General features: G+C 46.1%; 1 protein-coding gene across 1 annotated transcript; it reads right to left on the bottom strand.

Annotated features, from left to right (window-relative positions):
• Positions 1-24,287: 24,287 nt before the first annotated feature.
• LOC142193586 (claudin-8-like) lies at positions 24,288-25,166 on the bottom strand. Its single transcript, XM_075262566.1, has one exon. It carries the CDS (start codon positions 25,067-25,069, stop codon positions 24,392-24,394), a length of 678 nt encoding a protein of 225 aa, XP_075118667.1. The 5' UTR covers positions 25,070-25,166; the 3' UTR covers positions 24,288-24,391.
• Positions 25,167-25,892: the final 726 nt, after the last annotated feature.

Below are 25,892 nucleotides of genomic sequence, written 5' to 3'. Positions count from 1 at the left end.
AGGGACATGAAACTGGGGGCAGAGATGGAGGGACATGAAACTGGGGGCAGAGATGGAGGGACATGAAACTGGGGACAGAGATGGAGGGGGAACATGAAACTGGGGGCAGATGAAAGGTGTAAATAAAACTGGGGAAGAGATAGAGGGGGGACATATAATTTAAGGGTGACTGTAGAAGGATTATACTGTGTGCGGGCACATGAAAAATTTATGAGAATGGGCGGAATCAACACAAAAGTGGGTGGGGCTAAATTTGCTGCCGCACATTTTGTCTCTCTTTCGGTTCTTCAAAAGTTGGGAGGTATGACAACATGGTGATCCCAAGTGCATAATGGTACCCAGGAGGCCACAAGAGGACCCAAAGGGAGTGCCGGACACCATTAGGATGCCCAGGACAGGGGAGGTGAGTATAACAGTTTGTTATTTTTCCGCACCTCCCCCATAATCTATGCCTATAATCATTTCATTTGACCTAAAACTAATATTTTGGCTGAATCACCCGAACCTGAAATGAAACAAATCTTCCGAGGTTCGCCCATCTCTACCTATCACCCATCCTATGATGTCAATGGCGGGTCACAAGCATCCAGGAAGCCTCTTTATATTCTGAGCATGTAGAGAATGAATTTTGACAGTGCACCACAAGAGGCTGCTAATGTCTGATAATTGTATGCACGCCGCCTAATAAGAGAGCTACGAGCTGGCGTCTGATCAGAGAGCCATACTGCACACATAGCAGATCCCCCCAGGCAAGACACTTCATTAAAAGTCAATAACCCCATAGAAGTCAGATGACAGTATACCGAGCGCACTATATCTATACAGGAGTATAGAAGAGGAGAAATCACACGTATAAATCACTGCCGCCATCTTACTTACTATGAACAGGGCGGCTGAGACTCTGCACTAATCACACAGACCACAGAGGGGCGCTACAACAACAGGACTATGGATAGAACTGTAAGGTGGTGAGGTTAGCTGGGCTATCCCGACGGCTCCTGTTAGGGGACGGAGTGCGCAATGTTGGCCAAGCTAGTGCGTCACCACTCGGCGTGCTCGTTTGGTATTGGTTGGATTGTATTTCATTTTATAAACTTGCGCTGCATTGGATGACATTTCTTTAATAGGTGCAGATAATTACATGGTCAGTTTTCTGGAATATTCTGGAAATGGATTGTGCAATGTTCCTACTACACTGCGGTAGAAGTTGTGAATTTTTCTTCTGTGTTGAGGTCTGTATGACATCAGGTGTTACTCCGGCTATGCAGGCCAGGGGATGGCTCCCTATTTAAAGGTATTCTACCACTAAATAGCAATTTTTTCTGCTTTAGACGTCGGAATAGACGCCCGACTAAAGTCATCCAGGCTTCGGAGGGTTTGTACAGACCTTACTGAGCATGCGCAGTACGCTCTGTTCGGAGAAGACTTCGAGGAGTGTACTGCACTTGCGCGCAATTGCGGCCTCGAAAATATGGCCACCGGCCGGCATGTGCAGTCGGCTCTACTAGTGTCTCGCTGGCAGACGACAGAGAAAGGGAGGATGCAGCTGAAGAATGTTAAAAAAAATTCCCACAAATAAATGAATAACAAATAAGAATATGTGCAAAATAATTCACAAAAATGCTAATAAATGAAACCATTTTTTCATGCAATAGATCAACAACAATAAACCGGCTATGATCCAATCCCTGGGGAAACCAATATTCCTCCCTTTCACCACCAAAATTGAGCTACTTACCTCTTCCAATCCCCATACCTCTGATATAAATGATTGGGGTAATGTATACCAGCTACAGTGGGGCAAAAAAGTATTTAGTCAGTCACCAATAGTGCAAGTTCCACCACTTAAAAAGATGAGAGGCGTCTGTAATTTACATCATAGGTAGACCTCAACTATGAGAGACAAAATGAGAAAACAAATCCAGAAAATCACATTGTCTGATTTTGTAAGAATTTATTTGCAAATTATGGTGGAAAATAAGTATTTGGTCACCTACAAACAATCAAGATTTCTGGCTCTCACAGACCTGTAACTTCTTCTTTAAGAGTCTCCTCTTTCCTCCACTCATTACCTGTAGTAATGGCACCTGTTTAAACTTGTTATCATTATAAAAAGACACCTGTGCACACCCTCAAACAGTCAGACTCCAAACTCCACTATGGTGAAGACCAAAGAGCTGTCAAAGGACACCAGAAACAAAATTGTAGCCCTGCACCAGGCTGGGAAGACTGAACCTGCAATAGGCAACCAGCTTGGATTGAAGAAATCAACTGTGGGAGCAATAATTAGAAAATGGAAGACATACAAGACCACTGATAATCTCCCTCGATCTGGGGCTCCACGCAAAATCTCACCCTGTGGGGTCAAAATGATCACAAGAACGGTGAGCAAAAATCCCAGAACAACGCGGGGGGACCTAGTGAATGAACTGCAGAGAGCTGGGACCAATGTAACAAAGCTTACCATCAGTAACACACTACGCCGCCAGGGACTCAGATCCTGCAGTGCCAGACGTGTCCCACTGCTTAAGCCAGTACATGTCCGGGCCCATCTGAAGTTTGCTAGAGAGCATTTGGATGATCCAGAAGAGAATTGGGAGAATGTCCTATGGTCTGATGAAACCAAACTGGAACTGTTTGGTAGAAACACAAGTTTTCGTGTTTGAAGGAAAAAGAATACTGAGTTGCATCCATCAAACACCATACCTACTGTAAAGCATGGGGGTGGAAACATCATGCTTTGGGGCTGTTTCTCTGCAAAGGGGCCAGGACAACTGATCCGGGTACACGAAAGAATGAATGGGGCCATGTATCGTGAGATTTTGAGTGCAAACCTCCTTCCATCAGCAAGGGCATTGAAGATGAAACGTGGCTGGGTCTTTCAACATGACAATGATCCAAAGCACACCGCCAGGGCAACGAAGGAGTGGCTTTGTAAGAAGCATTTCAAGGTCCTGGAGTGGCCTAGCCGGTCTCCAGATCTCAACCCTATAGAAAACCTTTGGAGGGAGTTGAAAGTCCGTGTTTCCAAGCGACAGCCCCAAAACATCACTGCTCTAGAGGAGATCTGCATGGAGGAATGGGCCAACATACCAACAACAGTGTGTGCCAACCTTGTGAAGACTTACAGAAAACGTTTGACCTCTGTCATTGCCAACAAAGGATATAGAACAAAGTATTGAGATGAAATTTTGTTATTGACCAAATACTTATTTTCCACCATAATTTGCAAATAAATTCTTACAAAATCAGACAATGTGATTTTCTGGATTTGTTTTCTCATTTTGTCTCTCATAGTTGAGGTCTACCTATGATGTAAATTACAGACGCCTCTCATCTTTTTAAGTGGTTGAACTTGTCACTATGTCACTATGGGACATTAAACTGTATGAAGGGGCCGCTATGGGACATTATACTGTGTGGAGGGGTCACTATGGGACATTATATTGTATGGGGGCTGCTATGGGACATGTTACTGTATGAAGGGGCCGCTATAGGACATTATATTGTATGGGGGCCGCTATGGGACATTATACTGTGTGGAGGGGCCGCTATAGGACATTATATTGTATGGGGGCCACTATGGGACATTATACTGTGTGGAGGGGCCGCTATAGGACATTATATTGTATGGGGGCCACTATGGGACATTATACTGTGTGGAGGGGCCGCTATAGGACATTATATTGTATGGGGGCCACTATGGGACATTATACTGTGTGGAGGGGCCGCTATAGGACATTATATTGTATGGGGGCCACTATGGGACATTATACTGTATGGAGGGGCCACTACGGGACTTTATACTGTGAAGAGGGGTCACTATGGGACATTATACTGTGAGGAGGGGCTGCTATGGGACATTATACTGTGAGGAGGGGCTGCTATGGGACATTATACTGTGTGGAGGGGTCACTATGGGACATTATACTGTGTGGAGGGGTCACTATGGGACATTATACTGTGAGGAGGGGTCACTATGGGACATTATACTGTGAGGAGGGGTCACTATGGGACATTATACTGTGAGGAGGGGTCACTATGGGACATTATACTGTGAGGAGGGGCTGCTATGGGACATTATACTGTGAGGAGGGGCTGCTATGGGACATTATACTGTGTGGAGGGGCCGCTATGGGACATTATACTGTGAGGAGGGGCCACTATGGGACATTATACTGTGTGGAGGGGCCACTATGGGACATTATACTGTGAGGAGGGGCTGCTATGGGACATTATACTGTGAGGAGGGGCTGCTATGGGACATTATACTGTGTGGAGGGGTCTCTGTGGGACATTATACTGTGAGGAGGGGTCACTATGGGACATTATACTGTGAGGAGGGGTCACTATGGGACATTATACTGTGAGGAGGGGCTGCTATGGGACATTATACTGTGAGGAGAGGCTGCTATGGGACATTATACTGTGTGGAGGGGCCGCTATGGGACATTATACTGTGAGGAGGGGCCACTATGGGACATTATACTGTGTGGAGGGGCCACTATGGGACATTATACTATGAGGAGGGGCCGCTATGGGACATTATACTGTGAGGAGGGGTCACTATGGGACATTATACTGTGTGGAGGGGTCTCTGTGGGACATTATACTGTGTGGAGGGGTCACTATGGAACATTATACTGTGTGGAGGGGTCACTATGGGACATTAAACTGTATGAAGGGGCCGCTATGGGACATTATACTGTGTGGAGGGGTCACTATGGGACATTATATTGTATGGGGGCTGCTATGGGACATGTTACTGTATGAAGGGGCCGCTATAGGACATTATATTGTATGGGGGCCGCTATGGGACATTATACTGTGTGGAGGGGCCGCTATAGGACATTATATTGTATGGGGGCCACTATGGGACATTATACTGTGTGGAGGGGCCGCTATAGGACATTATATTGTATGGGGGCCACTATGGGACATTATACTGTGTGGAGGGGCCGCTATAGGACATTATATTGTATGGGGGCCACTATGGGACATTATACTGTGTGGAGGGGCCGCTATAGGACATTATATTGTATGGGGGCCACTATGGGACATTATACTGTATGGAGGGGCCACTATGGGACATTATACTGTGAAGAGGGGTCACTATGGGACATTATACTGTGAGGAGGGGCTGCTATGGGACATTATACTGTGAGGAGGGGCTGCTATGGGACATTATACTGTGTGGAGGGGTCACTATGGGACATTATACTGTGTGGAGGGGTCACTATGGGACATTATACTGTGAGGAGGGGTCACTATGGGACATTATACTGTGAGGAGGGGTCACTATGGGACATTATACTGTGAGGAGGGGCTGCTATGGGACATTATACTGTGAAAAGGGGTCACTATGGGACATTATACTGTGTGGAGGGGCTGCTATGGGACATTATACTGTGAGGAGGGGCCGCTATGGGACATTATACTGTGAGGAGGGGCCACTATGGGACATTATACTGTGTGGAGGGGCACTATGGGACATTATACTGTGAGGAGGGGCCGCTATGGGACATTATACTGTGAGGAGGGGCTGCTATGGGACATTATACTGTGTGGAGGGGTCTCTGTGGGACATTATACTGTGAGGAGGGGTCACTATGGGACATTATACTGTGAAGAGGGGTCACTATGGGACATTATACTGTGTGGAGGGGTCACTATGGGACATTATACTGTGTGGAGGGGCCGCTATGGGACATTATACTGTGAGGAGGGGTCACTATGGGACATTATACTGTGAGGAGGGGTCTCTGTGGGACATTATACTGTGTGCAGGGGCCACTATGGGACATTATACTGTGTGCAGGGGACACTATGGGACATTATACTGTGTGGAGGGGTCACTATGGGACATTATACTGTATGGAGGGGCCACTATGGGACATTATACTGTGTGCAGGGGACACTATGGGACATTATACTGTGTGGAGGGGCCGCTATGGGACATTATACTGTGTGGAGGGGCCACTATGGGACATTATTCTATCATAGAGATATGTGGTGTGAATGAGGAGGGTCCGCTTTCTGAATAGCCTGTAAACACTTGCTTTACTTTTTTAGGATGACATGAATTAGCAGGCAGTAAAGTGTTAAATTAAAATCATTGCTATTCAAATAGTTTTCAAAAACCAATATGGCCGCCACATCGGATCCCTAAAGCAGAATGAGGCTGCATTCACACAGAGTAACGCCAGGCATTTTTTGTGTTTTTTGCACATAGCGCCGCGTTAACGCCGGTCAACGCCACCGCAAAATAGCGCGGCGTTAACGCCGCGTAACACAGCACTATGTGCAAAAAACACACAAAAAACGCCTGGCGTTACTCTGTGTGAATACAGCCTGAGAGAGTCGATGTATCGGTCATACCAGATTAAAGATCCAGGCGGACCTCAGTCACAAAAAATATATTGACTTTGGGGGCAACACGGGCCCTTGCAGCCTTGCAGCGCTGGAGACCTGGGCTCGAATCTCGTCAGGAACAACATCTGCAAGGAGTTTGTTCTCCTCATGTTGCATTGATTTCCTCCCATTCTAAAAAGACATACTGATAGAAAAAAAATGTAAACAGGAGGAAAAATTCCCATATACATCCCAAAATATCCTCGAGTATAAGCTGAATTTATAAGCACAGTTTTTGTAGTGAAAAAGCCCCCCTCGGCTTATACTCGAGTCAAGCAAAAAAAAATTAACATTTTTTTTGGGGGGGGGGGCGAGGGTCTATGACCAGCCGCAATGGTAATGTATAGAATCTCCCATAAAATAGTGGGGGGAAAAAAGTAAATTAAAGTAAATTAAAAAAAAAAAAAAAAGTAAATTAAAGTTGTAAATCCCTCCTTTCCCTAGAATACGTATAAAAGTAGAAAATGACTGTGACACACATACACATTAGGTCTCCCTGTGTCTGAGAGTGCCCGGTCTACTGAATATAGGGGATCTGCAGTGCTCCTGTTCCGTCGGGAAGGGGTTAATAGGAGCACTGCAGATCCCCTATAGTCAGCCAGGCTCAATTCCAAGTGGGGGAAGAAAAAACTCAGTCCTCAAGCTCAGGGAAGGGGCAGACAGACAACCAAAACACCCCCTCCCCTTCCCCAGCACCAGCACCTACTGCACCCAAAAACTCCGACCATTTTAATTTTTGAAATTTTTCAGTAGCTGCTGCATTTCCCCCCCTTCCTCGGCTTATACTCGAGTCAATAAGTTTTCCCAGTTTTTTGTGGTAAAATTAGGGGCCTCGGCTTATATTCGTGTCGCCTTATACTCGAGTATATACGGTAAGTGCTCGAAGTGCCATATCATGTCATGTAAGAACCATCAAAAAAATGGACACATGAATAGACACGTGGAAATTAATGTGTTCAAAAAACGCCATCATGTGAATAGGGTCATACCCCAAGAGTACCAGGCATATCTTAAAGAGAGTCTATCGCCACCCTGAGCATATTCAGCTGCCACCATATTACAGCGATATACAACATACCTTAGCTATGTCGGTCACTTTTGTAGATTTGGAGTTAGACAACTTTAAAGTCTTATGCAAATGATGCAGTTGGTGCACTGGGGGCGGGCCTTCCTGTCCTGCTCGTGATGTTCAGGTAGGATTGATGATGTCATAAGAGTGGGAGGATCAACTCTCACTGCACAGGGTGGTGCAGGCAGAAGATGGTAGGTTTCTGAGTCATAAAAGCAGCGCTCCAGGGAGCTGAAGCTCCACCTCCACAGCACCAACTGCCTAATTTGCATAAGACGCCAACGTTTTTTGCCTCAAAATCTACAAGTATAACAGAGGCATGTTGTATATCACTATAATGGGTTCTGTAATGTGGTGGTGACAGCTGAATACGTGGGGGAGGTGATAGACTCCCTTTAAAGGGACAGTACCTCTGTAGACAGTCCCTAATGTAATATTTGTACCGGCTCTTTATAACTTTTCTTATCTTCTTGCTGTAATATTATCAGTAAAATAAATGACATTATTGTCAGACTTCTTAGCCATTTTACAGAGCATTATGTAGATAAAGTAATACGAGTGCGACGACGGCACTTACAACTTTCTCACCGTTACAAGTAATTAGAGCGGCGTTCCCATGAATAAATGCCACTGCTTGTAGGAGCGTGCAATATTTATTACCCCGCGCTAATCCCACTCTCTCTATATTCTAATAGCACATTCATCACACAACACACTTGTACGGCTCCGATTTTTCACTATGATTTATATGAATAATTTATTTTTACTATAAATTCTTCGGCAGATCACAGGTTTTGTTTTATTTCACAAACCATTATTTGAATACTAAACGAATATTTGTTTTACCGCCGGATCATCTGCAGGATTGATAGTCCAAGTTAGAACTTACAGCAGGTTTGAAAAGCCCAGTGGCATCCACCATCTGATCAGCGCTGTCACCCTGAGCATTTTGGTGTTAGGTTTATCCAAATCCGTTCAGCCATTCCAAAGATATAAGCCCTTTTAGTGTTGCTGTAGATTAGGGTCTAGTAGCCAAATGGGCGGTAACACTGTGGTTCCTCTGGGGCAGGTTCTCTGTGTGCTGTATGTCATCACTGTTACCGCCCACTTTACTAGATTTGGATAAACATTATACCAAAATGCTCAGGGTGACAGCGCCGAACAGATGAGATATGTCATTGGGTTTTTCAGTCCTAGTGACAGTTCCTCTTCAAAGCGACTTAATTTCAATATACCACGTGAATCTTTAGGATAGGCCATCAATATCAGGTTCATGGTCATATCCATTGACAACTGATCAAGACAACAAATGTCACCACTAAGATGGTTGGAAAAAATCTTTAAAAGTCTGCAAAAAATTTAATTATTTATATTTACAAAACTGTTTTACCTTTTATTGTCTACGGATTTCTATCTGGTTATGTTCAGGGGAAAACTTTATATTTCACTGTGTAAATTTTATTTCCCTGTCGTCCTCAACAGCGGCACAATGTGGGGTATTTCTGCCCCTGTGTGCTGGTAGGACAGGCGGATATTTAATTAGCCAATCAAATGCGTGGCAGGCCCTATAAGAGGGCACAAGAACCTCCCCTCTGCGTGTTTTTTTCTGTCCTGTGTGGACAGAGGACAGGTGGGAGGACTTGTGTCCTCTTAGAGAAGCTCAGCAGGATCACTCACCTCCTGAGCGGTTGTTTTTTTCTTGTCACCTTCTGTGCCCTGCGGGGAGAAGGTGTTTGTTAGCCATGTGTGGCTACCCCCCTCTATCCCCCCTGCCCCCCCTCTCCTCCGCTTCCCCTGCTCCTTGTGACTTACCTGACATTTTGGTGAGAGTCCGGGGACTCCGCATGCCGCCTCTGGTGGCCGCGCGGACTGCCGGCGGGTGGAACCACACTGTTGTGTATCCTGTTCCCCGCCGGCCGCTGTAAGCGCGCACTTCCGGTTTCGCCGGAAGTATCATAGCGCCATGGCAACGGCCTGTCGCTGGCGGCCGCTCACTCAGGGAAGATTCAGGCCTTATTAAAGGCCGGAAAAGACGGGGAGATGTGGGGGTAAGTGCCCGTGTTAAGGGCCTCTTGGTGGGGGGGAATGTATATCTTTGCAGACCCCTGATTACAGGGTTAGTTGTCTGGGCAGGTTGCCTCACCTGCTTTGATTGTGGCTCCGCCCACTTCCAGCCGGCCAGAATTAAGAGGCTGGCTGGCCTGGTGTCAGAGACCTTCCTGCAGTATCTGCTGAAGGCGTGCGATTGTGGTGTTCATTGATCTTGAACTCTTTTCCAGTTTGCAAACTTTATTGGGATCCGTCACCTCGCTGTCCGGTCTACAGGACCTGGTAAGATTTACCCTTTTTTTAAAAAGCTGGTATGATGTCATGGTGACAGTGTTGCATGGTCTATTATCTCTCTCTGTAGGATATGTCATCCTCTACTACCCCTCCTGGGGATGGTAGGAGGAAAACCTCTTCCAAGAGGAAACATCTTTCCTGCTTCGATTGCGACACACCGCTCCCTGATGGTAGGTAGCGGCTTGAAAGGTTGTGCCCTGCGGGGTACTACTGGTCCTATAACTTGCCTATTTTCAGGCTATGAGTGGGCCCGTTGTCGCGGGTGCAGAGGTCCTCCACCTGTGGAGCCCTCTCCCAGAGATATGATGGCATGGGTCAAGGAGATGGTGAGTTTGGGCATCGCTTGGGTAAATAGTTTTTCCCTTGCTTGTACTCTCCTTTTTGTTTTGCAGGATGATTCCCTCAAAGGGATCCATTGCACCTTGTCTCAGCTCACCAGGAGACCATGCTCTGAGCTCCGTTCCTCGTCTCTCCCCCCCCCCCTTGTAACACCTGCGGGTGGCAGAGGATGATTCCTCCGAGGACGACTCAGTTATTCCAGCAGAACTGCGTTCCAATATGAACTAACGGGCAGGCTGCTGAAGTCCATCCGGTCTACAGTGGGCCGAGATGTTGACGGGGAAGCCTCCACGTCTGCCTCTGGGGGACATATTGCCTTCCATGCGGACGCCACGCTGACCGACCTTATGGCGCAGCAGTGGAAACAGCCAGAGAAAGGACATTCGCTTTCCAGGATCTTCAAGAGTTTGTTTCCTGTTAACACTACCCAGTGGGATTCCTGGGGGCCTCCCCCGAAGGTGGATTTGGCCGTAGCAAAGCTGTCCCGCAGAACCCTGGTGCCCTTGGAAGATGGTTCAAATCTTCAGGACCCTCTGGATCGTAGGGTGGACTCCGTTCTGAAGAAGGTCTACTCAGCTTCCTCCGCGCAAGCCTCTGTGGCCATAGCCTCCTCTATGGTTGGTGACTTTTTGCGCAACCGCTTAGCCGCCTTGGAGCGGGATATAGACTTGGGCGTAGACAGAGATGAGATTCTGGCCTCTATGAAAAGAGTTCATAGGGCTGCAGATTATTTGGCGGAATCCTCCTGCCATCAATTAAAAATCTCCGCCAAATCTATGGCGTTGTCCACTGCGGCCCGTAGACCCCTTTGGCTAAAGCCTTGGCGGACAGATTTTGCGTCTAAAGCAGCACTCTGTGCTCTCCCCTTTGAGCCGGGAAGGGTGTCTGGCCAAAGCTTAGACGCCATTATGGAGGGATTAGCTGAAGGTAGGGGAAGGTCCCTACCTCAAGCATCCAGGGGCAGACGTGCTCCCTCTAGAGGCAGAGGTTCTTCCTCTAATTATAGATGCCCTTCCCAACAACGGCGTTTTAGATATCGCCCTAGGGGAGCTGGTCGTGGCGCTTCCAAGGAGGACACCAAGAGGAAGCCTGAGTTTTGACGTGGGGCAGCTCCCTGTGGCCCCCCTTCCTGTGGGAGGACGTCTTTCCTCCTTTTCCAGAGCATGGTTCACCCATATCCAAGACCCATGGGTGTTGAAGATCATACAACACGGGTATCACATCGACTTTCATCTTCCACCTCCAGATCGGTTCGTTTCCACCCAAACTCTTCCACCTTCTCAGCAGGCCAGTCTAGAAGCCTTGGTTGCCGAATATGTTACCAAGGGCGCCCTGGAGAAGGTACCAGCCTCAGACCTCGGTCTGGGAGTCTACTCCCCCGTCTTTCTGGTCCCCAAGTTCACCGGGGGCTGGAGGATGATAATAGATCTGAGGTACCTCAATCGGTTTATCAGGAAGAGGTCATTTCGAATGGAAACCGTGGATTCCGTGGCTGTGTTTCTTCAGCCAGGAGAGGTGATGGTTACCCTCGATTTGAAGGACGCCTATCTACATGTCCCCATTGCTCATTTCCACAGGAAGTTCCTCAGGATTGCCGTCGCTATGGCCGGCCACAGGGAGCACTATCAATTCACAGCTCTGCCATTCGGCATCACATCCGCCCCACTGGTATTCACCAAGGTGATTTCTCCGGTCGCCGCGGCCCTCAGACTTCAGGGTCTTTTCATCGTCCCTTATCTAGACGACTGGCTACTGAAAGCTCAGTCTCCTGCTGCCCTCCTCCAGCAGCTCAACCTTGCCATCAACTTCCTACAGGAGTTAGGATTATCAATTGGGAGAAGTCCGAAATCGTTCCATCCACCTGAAGAAAATTCCTCGGATTTATAGTGGATTCAGAAGCGATGCAGATCTTCCTCTCCAGTCCAAGGAAGGAAAGAATCCAAGCCAGTGCACGATTCCTATTGCGCACTCGGCAGGTAACCATCCGGACCGCCATGAGAGTCCTGGGCCTGATGTCATCCTCGGCCAGGGCGGTGCCTTGGGCTTTATGGCATTTGCGTCCCCTGCAGATGGAAGTGTTGAGAACCTGGAACAGGTCTCCACGGGGATTGCACAAGAAGATCTGCCTTTCTCCCGCTACCCGTCTTTCCCTCAGATGGTGGATACACCTGAAAGACGGAAGGTCCACGGTCCCGACAGTGTGGACCCTGTTGACAACAGATGCATCCCAGTGGGGATGGGGAGCCCATTGTCAAGACAAAACTGTACAAGGACGATGGAGATGTCCGGAGCTGGGGTCATCCAATCTCAAGGAACTCAGAGCAGTGTACCTGGCCCTAGTACACTTTGCCCCAGAATTGAAAGGCAAGTCTGTCAAAAACCGATCAGACAATATGACGGTGGTAGTCTATATAAACAAACAAGGGGGCACCAGGTCACCAACCTTGCTGAGAGAGACGAATCTCATATTTGCCTAGGCGGAGAAGAATCTGGTCCAGTTATCCGCTGTTCACATAAAGGGCTCCCTGAACATAGTAGCGGATCAGCTGAGTCAGGGTATTACCGTATCAGGAGAATGGTCTCTCAATCCAGACGTATTTCAACAGATCGTCCAGAGATGGGGTCTCCCGGAGGTCGATCTTATGGCTACCCGACTCAACGCCAAGGTGGGGACCTTCTGCTCTCTGTACCAGGAGGACAATCCCTTGGCGGTGGATGCCCTGTCCATCCCATGGAGGTTCAGGCTGTTTTACATATTCCCTCCAATTCCAATCATACCGAAGGTATTGATAAAAATAAGACAGGACCAAGCCTCGGGAATAGCCATAATCCCGTTCTGGCCAAAAAGGGCTTGGTTTGCTCAGCTCATACAAATGAGTCAGGGCATATATTGGAGGCTTCCCCCACTCCCAGACCTGGTAACCCAAGGAGAGCTGAGATGCCAGGATCTGAGGAGACTCAACCTGACAGCCTGGAGGTTGACCAGTCCCTATTGAGAAATAGAGGACTGTCACAAGCCGTCTTGAAGACCCTATCCAGCGCCAGAGCAGATTCGACTAACAGGAACTACCGTCGAATAGGTAACATCTTTAATGCCTGGTGTCTGCAGCATCAAGTGGACTCCACCGATCCCCCTACGGAGGCGATCCTGGACTTCCTTCAAGACGGACTAGACAGAGGTCTTGCTGCGGCCACACTCAAGGTACACGTAGCGGCCCTGTCCGCCTATCTGGGGAGGCGTTTGTCTCAGGATCCTTTAGTGAGCACCTTTATTAAAGGGGCAACTAGGCTGAGACCGGTGGTAAACACCCCTGTCCACCAATGGGACCTTATTCCGGTCCTGAACGCCCTATGTGGCCAGCCATTTGAACCTCTGGAAGAGGTCTCCCTCAAGTCGCTAACCGGCAAAATGGCGCTGCTATTGGCAGTCACACCTGCCAAACGCGTTAGTGAACTACAAGCTTTGTCCGCTGAGGAGCCATATACCACCTTTTTCTCTGACCATGTACAGCTTAGGTTCCTCCCTGGGTTTCGTCCCAAGGTGCCATCTGCTGTAAACAGGAACCAACTGATTTCCCTTCCAGTATTTTTTCCGTTCCCTTCTTCTGCTGAAGAAGAAAGATGGCACAAGCTGGATGTGGTTAGATGCCTGCAGATCTACTTGCAGCGCACTCGCCCCTTTAGGTAGACTGAAAACCTGTTGGTCAGCTACACGGGGAAAAACAAGGGCGCCAAAGCCGCCAAAGCTACAATATCCCGGTGGGTTACCGAGACTATTAGAGTCGCCTATACCGCCCAAGGGCTGTCGGCTCCATCTTTCCTTCATGCCCATTCAACCAGGGCAGTGTCCACTTCACGGGCAGAAAGAAGTGCTTTGTCTGTGGACCAAATATATGCAGCTGCCTCTTGGGCATCTGAATCCACCTTCATTCGGCATTACCGCCTGAAGGACCAAGTGGCAGATTCCACTGCCTTTGCCCAGACCAGTTTAAGTTCGGTCATGGGTTTGTCCCACCCATCTTGGGGACCTGCTTGCTATATCCCCACATTGTGCCGCTGTTGAGGACGACAGGGAACGAGTGATTATGAAGATAATCTTGTTTCCCTTAGTCCTAACAGCGGCACAAGATTTCCCACCCTGGGTATCATATCTTATGTATAAAACTGTATATAAATGTAATGGAGGTACTTTTGTATTTACACGCAGAGGGGAGGTTCTTGTGCCCTCTTATAGGGCCTGCCACGCATTTGATTGGCTAATTAAATATCCGCCTGTCCTACCAGCACACAGGGGCAGAAATACCCCACATTGTGCCGCTGTTAGGACTAAGGGAAACAAGATTATCTTCATAATCACTCGTTTATCACCTTTCTGGCACTCAAGGACTATAATAGGACTTTTATATGGATCATAGAGACTGTCTTTATTACATGTGGCTTTATGTGGTTTTGTTCTTTTTATTGCAATGGTCAAAGTCTTGTAACACAAGTCATATGTGTGTGCACAGCAGTATAACTGGAAAACGCACAACCATCTCCAAGGACGTGTACAACCATCCAGTCTGTCTGGGATGACATGAAGAGACAGATGGATTGGAGCAAGCCTATATCCACAGAAGATCTGGGCTTAGTTCTCCAAGATGGCGGGAACAACCTCCATGCCGAGTTCTGCCAAAAACAAATGAAGAAGATACTGTATATGTTCTCATCTTGTTACACAAAGTTCGCCTTCACTTTCAGGTTATCTAGGGTGAAAACAAAAAAGTCATACCCACCTATCCCTGGCACTCTGATGGACAATACTAGTTGACTTTTCTTTCCATACTAGAAGCATTGAGGTTTACTTAACCACGGTGATCAGTCATTGGAGAGGGACCAATGGTGCCACTCAGATACATCACCAAGAGCAGTGGTGTAACTACCGCCATAGCAGCAGAGGCAGTTGCCACAGGGCCCAGGACATTAGGGGCCCGGTGACAGCCGCTACTGCTGCTATCATTATACTCGGGGGTCTTTTCGGACCCCCGAGTATAATGATTGGTGGACCGGGAGAGGTAAGAAACATAAAAAACACTGTCCTTCTTCACAATCCTACCAGGCCTCCTTCCTAGTTGTCTGACGTCTCTGACGTCACATGAACCCGGCCTGCATCCCGGGTCATGTGACGTCCGACGTCATTGAAGAAGGACGGCAGCGGAGGACGACAGCGTAGGAGCCGGGGGACAGACCCCAGAGTATATTAATTGTTTATGGGTGTCCACAGTGGGACATAATATTGTGTGCAGGGGCCACTATGGGGGATAATACTGTGTGCAGGGGCCACTTTGTGTGCAGGGGTCACTATTGGGGATAATACTGTGTGCAGGGGCCACTAAGGGACATAATACTGTGGGCAGGGGCCACTAAGGGACATAATACTGTGTGCAGGGGCCACTAAGGGACATAATACTGTGTGCAGGGGCCACTATGGGGGATAATACTGTGTGCAGGGGCCACTATGGGGGATAATACTGTGTGCAGGGGCCACTATGTGGGATAATACTGTGTGCAGGGGCCACTAAGGGACATAATACTGTGTGCAGGGGCCACTATGTGGGATAATCCTGTGTGCAGGGGCCACTAAGGGACATAATACTGTGTGCAGGGGTCACTATGGGGGATTATACTGTGTGCAGGGGTCACTATGGGGGATAATACTGTGTGCAGGGGCCACTATGTGGGATAATACTGTGTGAAGGGGCCACTATGGGGCATAATACTGTGTGCAGGGGCTACTATGGGGGATAATACTGTGTGAAGAGGCCACTATGGGGCATAATAGAGCGTGCAGGAATGCATAGGAGGGGGTCAGTCGAGGTCTTCTGTGTCGGTCGGGGGGGGCCCCATGTCAAAAGTTCGCCACGGGGCCCCGCCGTTCCTAGTTACGCCACAGACCAAGAGATGGGGGAGTATGACTTTTTTTTTATTAATACCCACCTTGGCCACCCCTGAGATTCCCATAATTCCAGGATAACCCTTCATCCTAAAGAAGACCCCTTTCTTCCACATAGATGAGGCTCCTAGAAATAAGACCATCTTTCCTACATTTACAGCCAGAGGTGTAACTTGCTCCTGGGCCCCAGTGCAAAATTGAACCAATGCCGCCTACCTACCGTATATCACTAGTAATATCAGTGACTTCTTATGTCTGCACTCCCCTATTTATAGTCTGAGGTTATGCCATATATGTCCAACATTAACCCTTAGGATACAGGACATAATAAGTGAAATTGCCTACTGGTGAGACAGATGTAGTTGGAGATCTAGGATGTTGTCCTGATCATAATACCATGTAGTCACGTCCAACTCTGTAAAAGAGTAACTAAAGGGTTGTCTATAATACTTGTAGAAAGTTACACAATACACTCACTGGATATGGAATGTAGAAATCTTGGCCAAGTTAGTTCATATCCCAGTCACTAATATTACATCATAAATGAAAGTAAGTGTACAAGTACAAACATGAGTACAGCTCTGGAGTATTAAGAAAGTAGGGACTTCTGCCAGAGCAGCCATAGCCAGAGGTGTAATGTGAAGCTCCTTGGCGCCAAAGCAAAATCTGTATTGGGCCCCCCCCCCTTACCATGTGATCTATATCATGTGATATATAATCTATTTAGGTTGGCCCCCATGAGGCTACAGGGCCCAATAACGAATGTTACCTCTGCGCCCCCTATAGCTACACCCCTGACCAAAACAATTGGTTATTTGTGGCAAAAACATAAACCACTACGTACTACTAGATTCTTTGGACAACAGATGCCATCGATGCCTAGTGGACCCCAATGGGCCCTTTCAGGTTATGTCACTTTCATTGGAAGAATAACAATGTAGTCAGCAGTATTCTTCTAGGCAAATTTTCTAGGACTGCCAAAGGAAACTGCAAACTGAGCCTTTCACAGCAGTGTGAACACGGCCTTATCTTAAAGTGTTGTCTTATCTTGCAATCCATTGCTGGAACCAGGCGCCATATTAGTTTTGGAAAGTGATGACGGTGATACAAATCGGTAAAGGCCACCAGCACATCTCTACTACTAATAGTAATCATTACTAGAGATGAGCGAGTAGTACTCGATCAAGTAGGTATTCGATCAAATACTACAGTATTCGAAATAGTCGTACTCGATCGAGTACCACTCGCTGTTCGAATGTAAAAGTTCGATGCAGAACCAGCATTGATTGGCCAAATGCTATACAGTCGGCCAATCAAAGCTGGTTCTTCTCCTACCTTTAGAAGTCTTCTCCGTGCAGCTTCCCCGTGGCGTCTTCTGGCTCTGAATTCACTCTGCCAGGCATCGGGCACTCTATATAGTTGCACCATAATAGTATAACAATAAGAATCTTCAAAGTGTCTTCTCACCCTACAAAGCCCTATGTAAATCCCACAATACCTTATTGTCAGCGCACCCACGATATATTGTACAATGATAAAACGCTTAATGAGATCATGTTTGCCTTCTGCCAGGATCAGGATGCCTTCAGTGTATCACTTACCTCTATGCAAATAAAATAATCCTCTAAAATAAATAAGAAGGAGCTTACGTGTGTGACCCAGAATCCGAAACCTTCGCAGTTCCTCGTACAGTCTGAATACTGTACAAGCATTTGTTCTATGTACCAGTTACTGTTCACGTTGGACCAACATTTTTCACGTGTCTCACATTGACTCTAGCTGATGTAAATCTCTCATAAACTTCAGAAAACTCTCTAATAAAGCTGGAATTATTGGGGACTAGAAGGGGAGGGGTCATCAGGTCTGTATTTTTTAACCCATTTTTTTATGTTATAGGGACTAAGAAAATGTGACTGAAAGGCGGAAATACTTGTTATATGCAGAAATATCATCTGCCCGCAAGTTCGTCTGCGGGTTGGTGTTGGCGCTGAGCCGTTTATATTTAGCAAATTGCATGCTTTCACGTCTCGGCTCTGCTACATCGCTGCACATGCGCAGCATACTCAGATGTATGTACATCTCTGCATATGGAGAGCGTTCTCTGCTGTGCTACAGCGCTGCCTAAGCTCTGCTACATCTGGCCATTTGGATTAGAGGGGTGTTCTTATGTCAGTGTCTGAGCAGCTTCTGTGTTGGAAGTGGCTGAATGGATGTTGCAGAAATTTGCCACAGTCCGATCAGCCTGCTCCCGCGTCTCGGCTCTGCTACATCGCTGCGTGTGCGTAGGATACCCAGCTGTATGTACATGTTTGCATATGGAAAGCCTATAGAGGTGTGCTATAGCACTGCCTAAACTCTGCTACATCGGACAATTGTGATTACAGGGTTTTGGTTAGGTGACTGTCTGAGCAGCTTCTGTATTACAAAGGGCTGAACGGATGTTGCTGAAATGTGCCAGAGTTCTCCCCCATCAGAGGCAGAACAGCACATTCCCCATCGTATTCACTGAAACTCTACACCCGATATACTCCTCTTGCCCACACACAGCCTGCATGTTCTGTAGTCTCCTGATCTTCCATGAGACTCCATTTTCTTCAGCTTTCACACTGTCCAGCTTCATCCTATATAGATCCGCCCACAAGTGTAACATCAAGTGTGTAGCTCTGCCCACTGCCTAGCATGATCCTATCCTAGAATGGCTCAAGGACCTGTGATGATGTCATCACAGATCCTTAAGTGTTGTGTGAACCTAAATTCCTTTGCAGCGGTCGTGTAGGGACATCATTTACATTTTTTGCACTCCTCCTATTTTCAGGTTCATGTAATAGTTCCTGGTTTCTATTTCCTGGTGGTGGGGGTGTGAGAGCTTTCCAGACAGACCCTTCCAGCAATTACCCATCCTGCGTATATGGGTATTTACGGTACCTGAGCATGTGTGTCCACCAGAACTCAGCCCGGACATGCACATTGCTTTACACTTCGCACACACTTCGCTATATTATGTAACTAGCAAACTTTGTGAATTTTGTATGTTCTATACAGTTAGCATGATATGTAACAGTCTGACATCCCTATTAATAAATGTAATATTTCTACTCCTTATGTAACAAAAAGTATCCTCTGTTCCCAACAAATCGGCCTTAATAGTTGTATATACTGTACTTATATGTGTATTTTGCTCCTCTGTGTCGTAGCTTTCTTGTGTGTTGTATCTGGATATAGCCTACAAGTGAAGGTGAATATATACATTATAGATGAGACACTAATGGAGTGCTTACCCATTGCACATGATAAATTGACCTGTGTCAGCCATTAATATATCATGTAGTATATATAAAGATAGTAATTAATGCAATATTTCTCATTTTAATTATAGATTTCAGTTAAAGCCGGTGCATTGGTAAATGTAATATTACATAAGTCAGTAGCTATGATGGCACTTACCTGCTGTGTCCTGGGTTTTCTGTGTTGCTGGCGGGTTTTACAGTCGTTTTGCTCCATCACAATGGCTCCGCAGTCTGAACAACCATTACTGGATAGAAGAGCCCCTTGACAAAAAGCTGATCGCAAAGTGTCCCCTGCTGAGAGCCCGGAGATCAGCTCTGACCTGTGGGTAACCCTGGACCTCAGTACTAAGTCTCTTATCTAGCATATATGTTATGGGCACTGCACAGTATCACTACTGATACCCCGCATATATGGGCACTACCTGCTACCTATATACTGGTATTCTATATATATGGACACCGCACAGTAGATCTTCTCTTCCTGTATGTTTGGACACTGCACAGTACCACTTGTCTTGTCCAGTATGTATGGGCATACCACAGTAGGACTTGTCTTGTATGTATGGACACTATATGGTACCACTTCTCTTGTGCTGTATATATGGGCATTGCACAAAGACCCTTTTCCTGTATATTTGTACATGTAGAGGAGTTATTGGACCCCCTCAGGCGCCAGCACCAGGTGTAGCTGCTACCTCTGTGCTCCTTGTAACTACTCTCCTGACATCTGTGATCTGCATACATGTCTTGTTCCTGACAATAAAATCTCCTCAGAATAAGGAAGATGCTGAATATATATTATACATTATAACTTACTACCAGCTCAGTGTATACACCCTATGTAATAAGCCGTATATAGATGTATATAGTTATTTTTCCCAGCTTATGTGTGCAAACACCAACCTGGGACCTACAGAAAAATGGTTGGGGAAGTCTAATGGGGAATTGGCCCAGGGTGCTAAGACTCCACTAAGCCATTCTTCCTAACCTCGGATAGGAGATAATAGTACTGCCTATGTAGGCAAACACTCTCCCTGATGTGTACGATTATCCTCTGACCCTGGTCTATAGTCTCTCACTCTGCCATATCAGTATCCCTGCGCTATGCTGAGGAGGTCCAAAAGACCGAAACAGCGCTGTCCATAGCTGGGAATCTGTTCCTTTTGGAATAGAAATACTAATTTGGCAATTAAATCCGCATCATGTTAGTAGGCTTATTAACTGAGTCATGCATGATGTTAAGGAGGCTGACCTCTAGAGGGCGGCATACAGAGTGCACTGTTCTCCTAATTACATCCTGGAGAATAGATTTGCATATTTTTAACCTTGGATAGTTAGATACATATTTCGGGCCCCTACCTAATCTTTATTCCAGGTGAAAGAAGGCCTAGTCACAATACCGAACCTGAGCTCCTTCTCAGCCAATGTCAGACTGGCCCATAGCATCTTCTGGAGGGCCCAGGCTTGAACACAATAATGGTCCAGCAGAAGACCACCAAATGTAAAGAGTACTATGGTATGTTTCCACGGGGTTCTTGGATGGTGAGCCCCAAGAATCATCTTATCTGGCGGGCACGAGAAGACTCTGACCGACACCGATCTCAGCTAAGACATATTTGTCAACTTTGCAAGGTGCGCTAATGACAGAATGGTGCGCACAGCACGAACGTTTGGGCAAGTTTAATTCACCAATGGGCGAAACACATCCCCTTTTTGTGAAGTGGGCATAAACTGTGCTGGACATGACGCTTTCTTAGGACGTGGCCACTTCACATCCCAACAGGCCTTCTCTTCTGGGACTCTAGGAGGTCCCCCCTTTTTTTTGGCAGCCTCCTGGGCATGTTGGGAGTTTTAGTTTCACCACAGCTGGAGATCTATGGTCTGAAGACCACTACAATTAATATCTGGCAACCAGAGGCGTAATGTGAAGATCCCGGGCCTAGATGCAAAATCTACACCAGTCCCTCCAACTAAAAAGTAACTTTATAGTATTGATCTCTCCATATTGGCGGAGCAATAACTTATGGGCCCCCCTAAAGCTCCAGGGCCCAGTGTGACTGTACTCTCTGCACCCCCTCAAGTTACACCCCTGGCAACCAATCAGAATTTAGCTTTCATAACCAAAACTTCAATGGAAAATGGAAGCTGGATTGTGAATGGTTGCTAGTTCCTATAGACCAGTCTCACACACCGGATGAGAGCAACAAACCATGAAATTACATTTTATTACACAGATCATACAACGCATTCTTACACATTATATATACATATAAAATATCCGAACATGGTAATAATATAATACAAAAACATCAACGATACGACAGTGAAAAAACTCAATTACGGTACAGACTACAAACAATAACCCTTTTTAGTGTTCTCCTTTTTGGGTTTTTTTTATATCATTTAAAGGGGTTCTCTGACTCCGATACAAGTCTACTTTAATGCAGTAATGAGTTAAACACATTGCTGCGTTAAGGCCGGTGCCCACATGGCGTAAACACTGCAGTTTTACCGTGGTGGAAATGCCACGTTTTAAAGTCACTGTATAGTGGATGGGATTTTAGAGAATCCTATCCCTACACTGCGGAAAAATACACACTGCGATTTCCAAAACCGTTGCGATTTTTTAAAATCGCAGCGTCAATTATACCTACAAAAACAGCGTCGGTTTCCCTATAGGTATAATGGAAGTAGAAAGGTTTACTCTGCGGACTATCTGTGAAAAGCACTGCGGGAAAAACTGAAATGCGTTGCCGCCATGATTTTTCCCGCAGCGCTTTTATGCTGTGGCCCAGTACCCCGCTAAGTAGCTTTTGTTGCATTTTTTTCTTAATGTTATGCGCAAGATTTTCTATTTTTTTATGTTTTTGTATAATATTTCCGCTTAAAAGACCTATAGGGACACTGACGCTTTATATTATACTTATATCTTACACTACAAAGTGATAGTATAAACAGGACATAGGTGGGAGCCCCAGGAAAAAACGCTTTTCATGGCAATACAATGACAGATCGGATTTTTGTCTGTCATAACCTGCTGTAGGAGCCTCAGGCGATCACATGATCAATCACATGAATGCACAATCTTTGGATATTTTTAAACCCAATCTGCTCAGAAGTTCCCACGAAACCTGAAAAAATTCCAGTATGATAGCAAATGTCCATAAGCCCCGCCCCTTCTGGTTCATTTTAAAAATAAATCGTCCAACACAATTGGTAGGTGCGATCATGTGATCCTTGGAATACCGCCTATACAAATACAAAGCCATATCTAGAGTAACCGTAAATCCATGACAATCTTACGTAGCAGCGAACCTACTTATAGACAGTTTCCCAACTAAGAATAAGCTTTTTTACTGTAAATCTAATAAGGAAAAGGGTCATGAAGATTTACCGTAATGCAAAAATTCTAGATGACTATATTGCTCTGTCTAGAGAGCCTCGATATAGCATTTATACAAGTGCATGAAGTCTTACTAGTGTTGGACTGGGCCACCAGAAGATCTTGAGGCCCACCATACTAGCAGAAGATCCTCTGGTGGGCCAAGGCGTCAACATAAGATGTCCAGAAGACATCCAAGTTTGAAGGGTACCATAGGCTATTTCCAAGGAGATGTTGGAGGGTGGAGCCCTAGAATCATTTTATCTGGTGGGCCCAAGTAACCTCTATTGGACACTATACACATAGGAGGTTGGGCGATATAGTGGCCACACACACTATGATATGAAATATTGTATCACTTTAAAAGCATTGTCTTTGTTGTGAACCTCTAGTCACATGACCAAAATGAACAAGGTCCACAGATCCAACCTTAGCGTCCCCATTGATATGAGTGGAGAACCCCATTAAAAAATGTAAAGCTAATATTTTAGTTACAGATTTCAAGCCAAAAGTGGAACTTTTTGAGACTTATTCACGGGGCTTTGGATCTATAGTTTAATCTCTTACACATATCTAAACATTCCAAAGATCTTCCTCTTCATTCTACGGAGAAGAATCCTACCGCAAAAAGACTGAGGTTCCCTAATGGTCACCAAACCCTTATAACAACAGACTGTAATTTTGGTGGTGATCTTGGGCAACCAAAGGAATAAATAAAATTATCCTCTAAAGTAAATAACCAGCCATTATCGGAAGCTTGCTCAGCGTGTCAAAAAGTGAGGACCTTGTGGTCATGTGTTAGATAGGTCTTTAAAGGGGAAGTCCACCCTAAAAGATTTTTTATCTATCTGCCATAGTTCAACTTCATGATGTCTATGATCCCGTCCAACATGGATCTCCAGAATAGACGGGCTCTATAGAACGCTTCCATTTCTCACAACTGGTTTGCATCCATGGGGTTCTCAATGGAACATGTCCAATTTTTTAATGGTCCGTCAAAACCACATGCACATGATCAGGATTTCGCTTAATGCAAGGATATTTACATTACATACATGTGATATCTCTGAAATATAGGCTGTATGAAGTGTATGTAAATATGGCTGCAGGATAAGGAGCTGTGGGGATGGGTTTCTGTACGGGTTATTTCAAAAAATTACATTAAATCGGCAAATTTTCTATCAATAATTGTAAGTTTTAGCCTCCCCCCAAACCATATATACAATAATTGACAACATTGACTCCAGGCTTACTAGTCACATAAAAAAAATATGCACTAAAAATCCAATAGTATCACATTTTTACAGAAAATAATTTTTCTTAACCTCTATTTTCACCTGCTTGCAATGGACTGTAGAAGATTTCCACCTTAAGACATGGTTATTGTCCAGTGTCAACTACATGAGATCTGACTCCAAGGTGTCCTCTATGTGAGATTTTGTAAACCATCACATCCACTCCATCAACAAAAACTGGCACCTTCTACCAAGTCATGGCCTCAAGCCATTCTGCAAGTTCCTAGGGCTCAGAGGAAAAGCTCCTAGTCCATGAACAGTGCAAAACCATCGGCATTTTATACATTCAAAGACGGTTGGTCCTCCAATATCTTCTCCATGAAAAGTCCACGACTAAACATATTGGCTTTTTGAGTACAAGCTTGAAGTTTTCCTTGTCATTCCCACTCGAGGCGCATTGGACGCAGCTGATTTTGGCGGTAGGGAATATTTATACTCCTTTTGCGTGGGGGAACACATGCAACAAAAGATGCCTCCACCGGCCACCAGACAGAACGCAGTTGCCCAGCCTATGAAAAGCGCCTCTCCAAGCTCCCTCTTCTGGGCTATCTCGACCAAGGGGTTGTAGAAATCTCTGATGATAACGCTGGCCGTCCAGGAAACTGGAACCAATACAACGATGCCGGACAAGATGAAAACAATCCCTGCCACTAGGAGAATGATCTTTTTGAGCTTCTCATTGTCTTCTGCACAGTTGGTGCATTTCATGCCAATGATGGCAGTCATGAAGGCCAGGAAAGACAAGACCACCGCAATGCACATCAACGCTCTACCTGCTTGCAAATCCGGTGTAAGGGCCAGCAGAGAGTCGTACATTTTGCACTGCATTCGGATGTTGGCTTGTCGGATGCAGTTCATCCAAAGGCCTTCCCATCGGTTCTCAAACACTACGATATTGCTATCGATGAAAGCCGTCACCCTCCATTGCGGCATGCCCGTCACTGCGCAAGTGCCGATAATGCCAATGCATCCTAGTACCAGTCCAACTATTTGCAGAGGACCTTTATCCATGATGTTTTTGTAGCAGCTGTGTTGCGGAAGATGCTGGATAACAGGTGGCAGGTGCGCGTAAGGAACACAATAAGATCTCCACCGAGAAACACTGCAGAGAACGTCTCAGCCACCTGCTGCCAAGTCAAATCCAGCAAAGACTGGCTGGAATTTTATGTACTGAACTGTTTCTAAAATTGAAATACCACCAAGTGGAGGAAATGTACCTGTTTATCAGGTTGAACGGGTTTAGGAGCCAATAACATGACAGCTGGGAGGGGAGTGGTTAAACCAACAAAGGGTTCTTCATTGCAATAACTGTTACCTCTCCGCGCTCGTACCTGCTTCCTCTCTCGTACTACATCACAACAGTTGACAGGGTGAACAAGTCTGGTGAAGGGCAGTCTACACACAAACACAATTCATCCACCGCTTGGATAAACAGCAACTATTTCCAATTCATGGACGTCTTCCAAAAATCTGCAGCCGCACTGGAAAAGAGAAAAAAGAAGTGATAAGCTGTCGCCGGGAAACAGGTCTCCGTGCTCGAGAAACCTCATTCTTTCCAATGCATCGACCTGATTGGCCAGATTCGAGAGTTTTTGAAGAATGACAACCCCACCGTCTAGTATTTGCCTGGTGTAAACATTTCAACATTTTTTCACCGTGTTTGAATTTTTACGAAAAATTTTTGCAGAGAAATTATGTAGCAAAACTTGTGGGGCAACAATTCATTAGTATAACCTAGGGTGCAGAGGGGTGCATCATATAGGGGTAAATGTTTGCCCTGGCAATGAAAGGGAGACTAAAATACTTCCAAAACTAATAATAGCGCCATTACATT

Source organism: Leptodactylus fuscus, chromosome 2 (assembly GCF_031893055.1).
Source record: "Leptodactylus fuscus isolate aLepFus1 chromosome 2, aLepFus1.hap2, whole genome shotgun sequence".
Taxonomy (NCBI): Eukaryota; Metazoa; Chordata; class Amphibia; order Anura; family Leptodactylidae; genus Leptodactylus; species Leptodactylus fuscus.
The sequence above is the reverse complement of the archived record's forward strand: the minus strand, read 5'-3'. Positions and strand labels throughout refer to the sequence as shown.

What these genes read in the sequence shown, in the direction of transcription:
- LOC142193586 (XM_075262566.1), bottom strand. Translation starts at nt 25,069, where the DNA reads ATGGATAAAGGTCCTCTGCAAATAGTTGGACTGGTACTAGGATGCATT.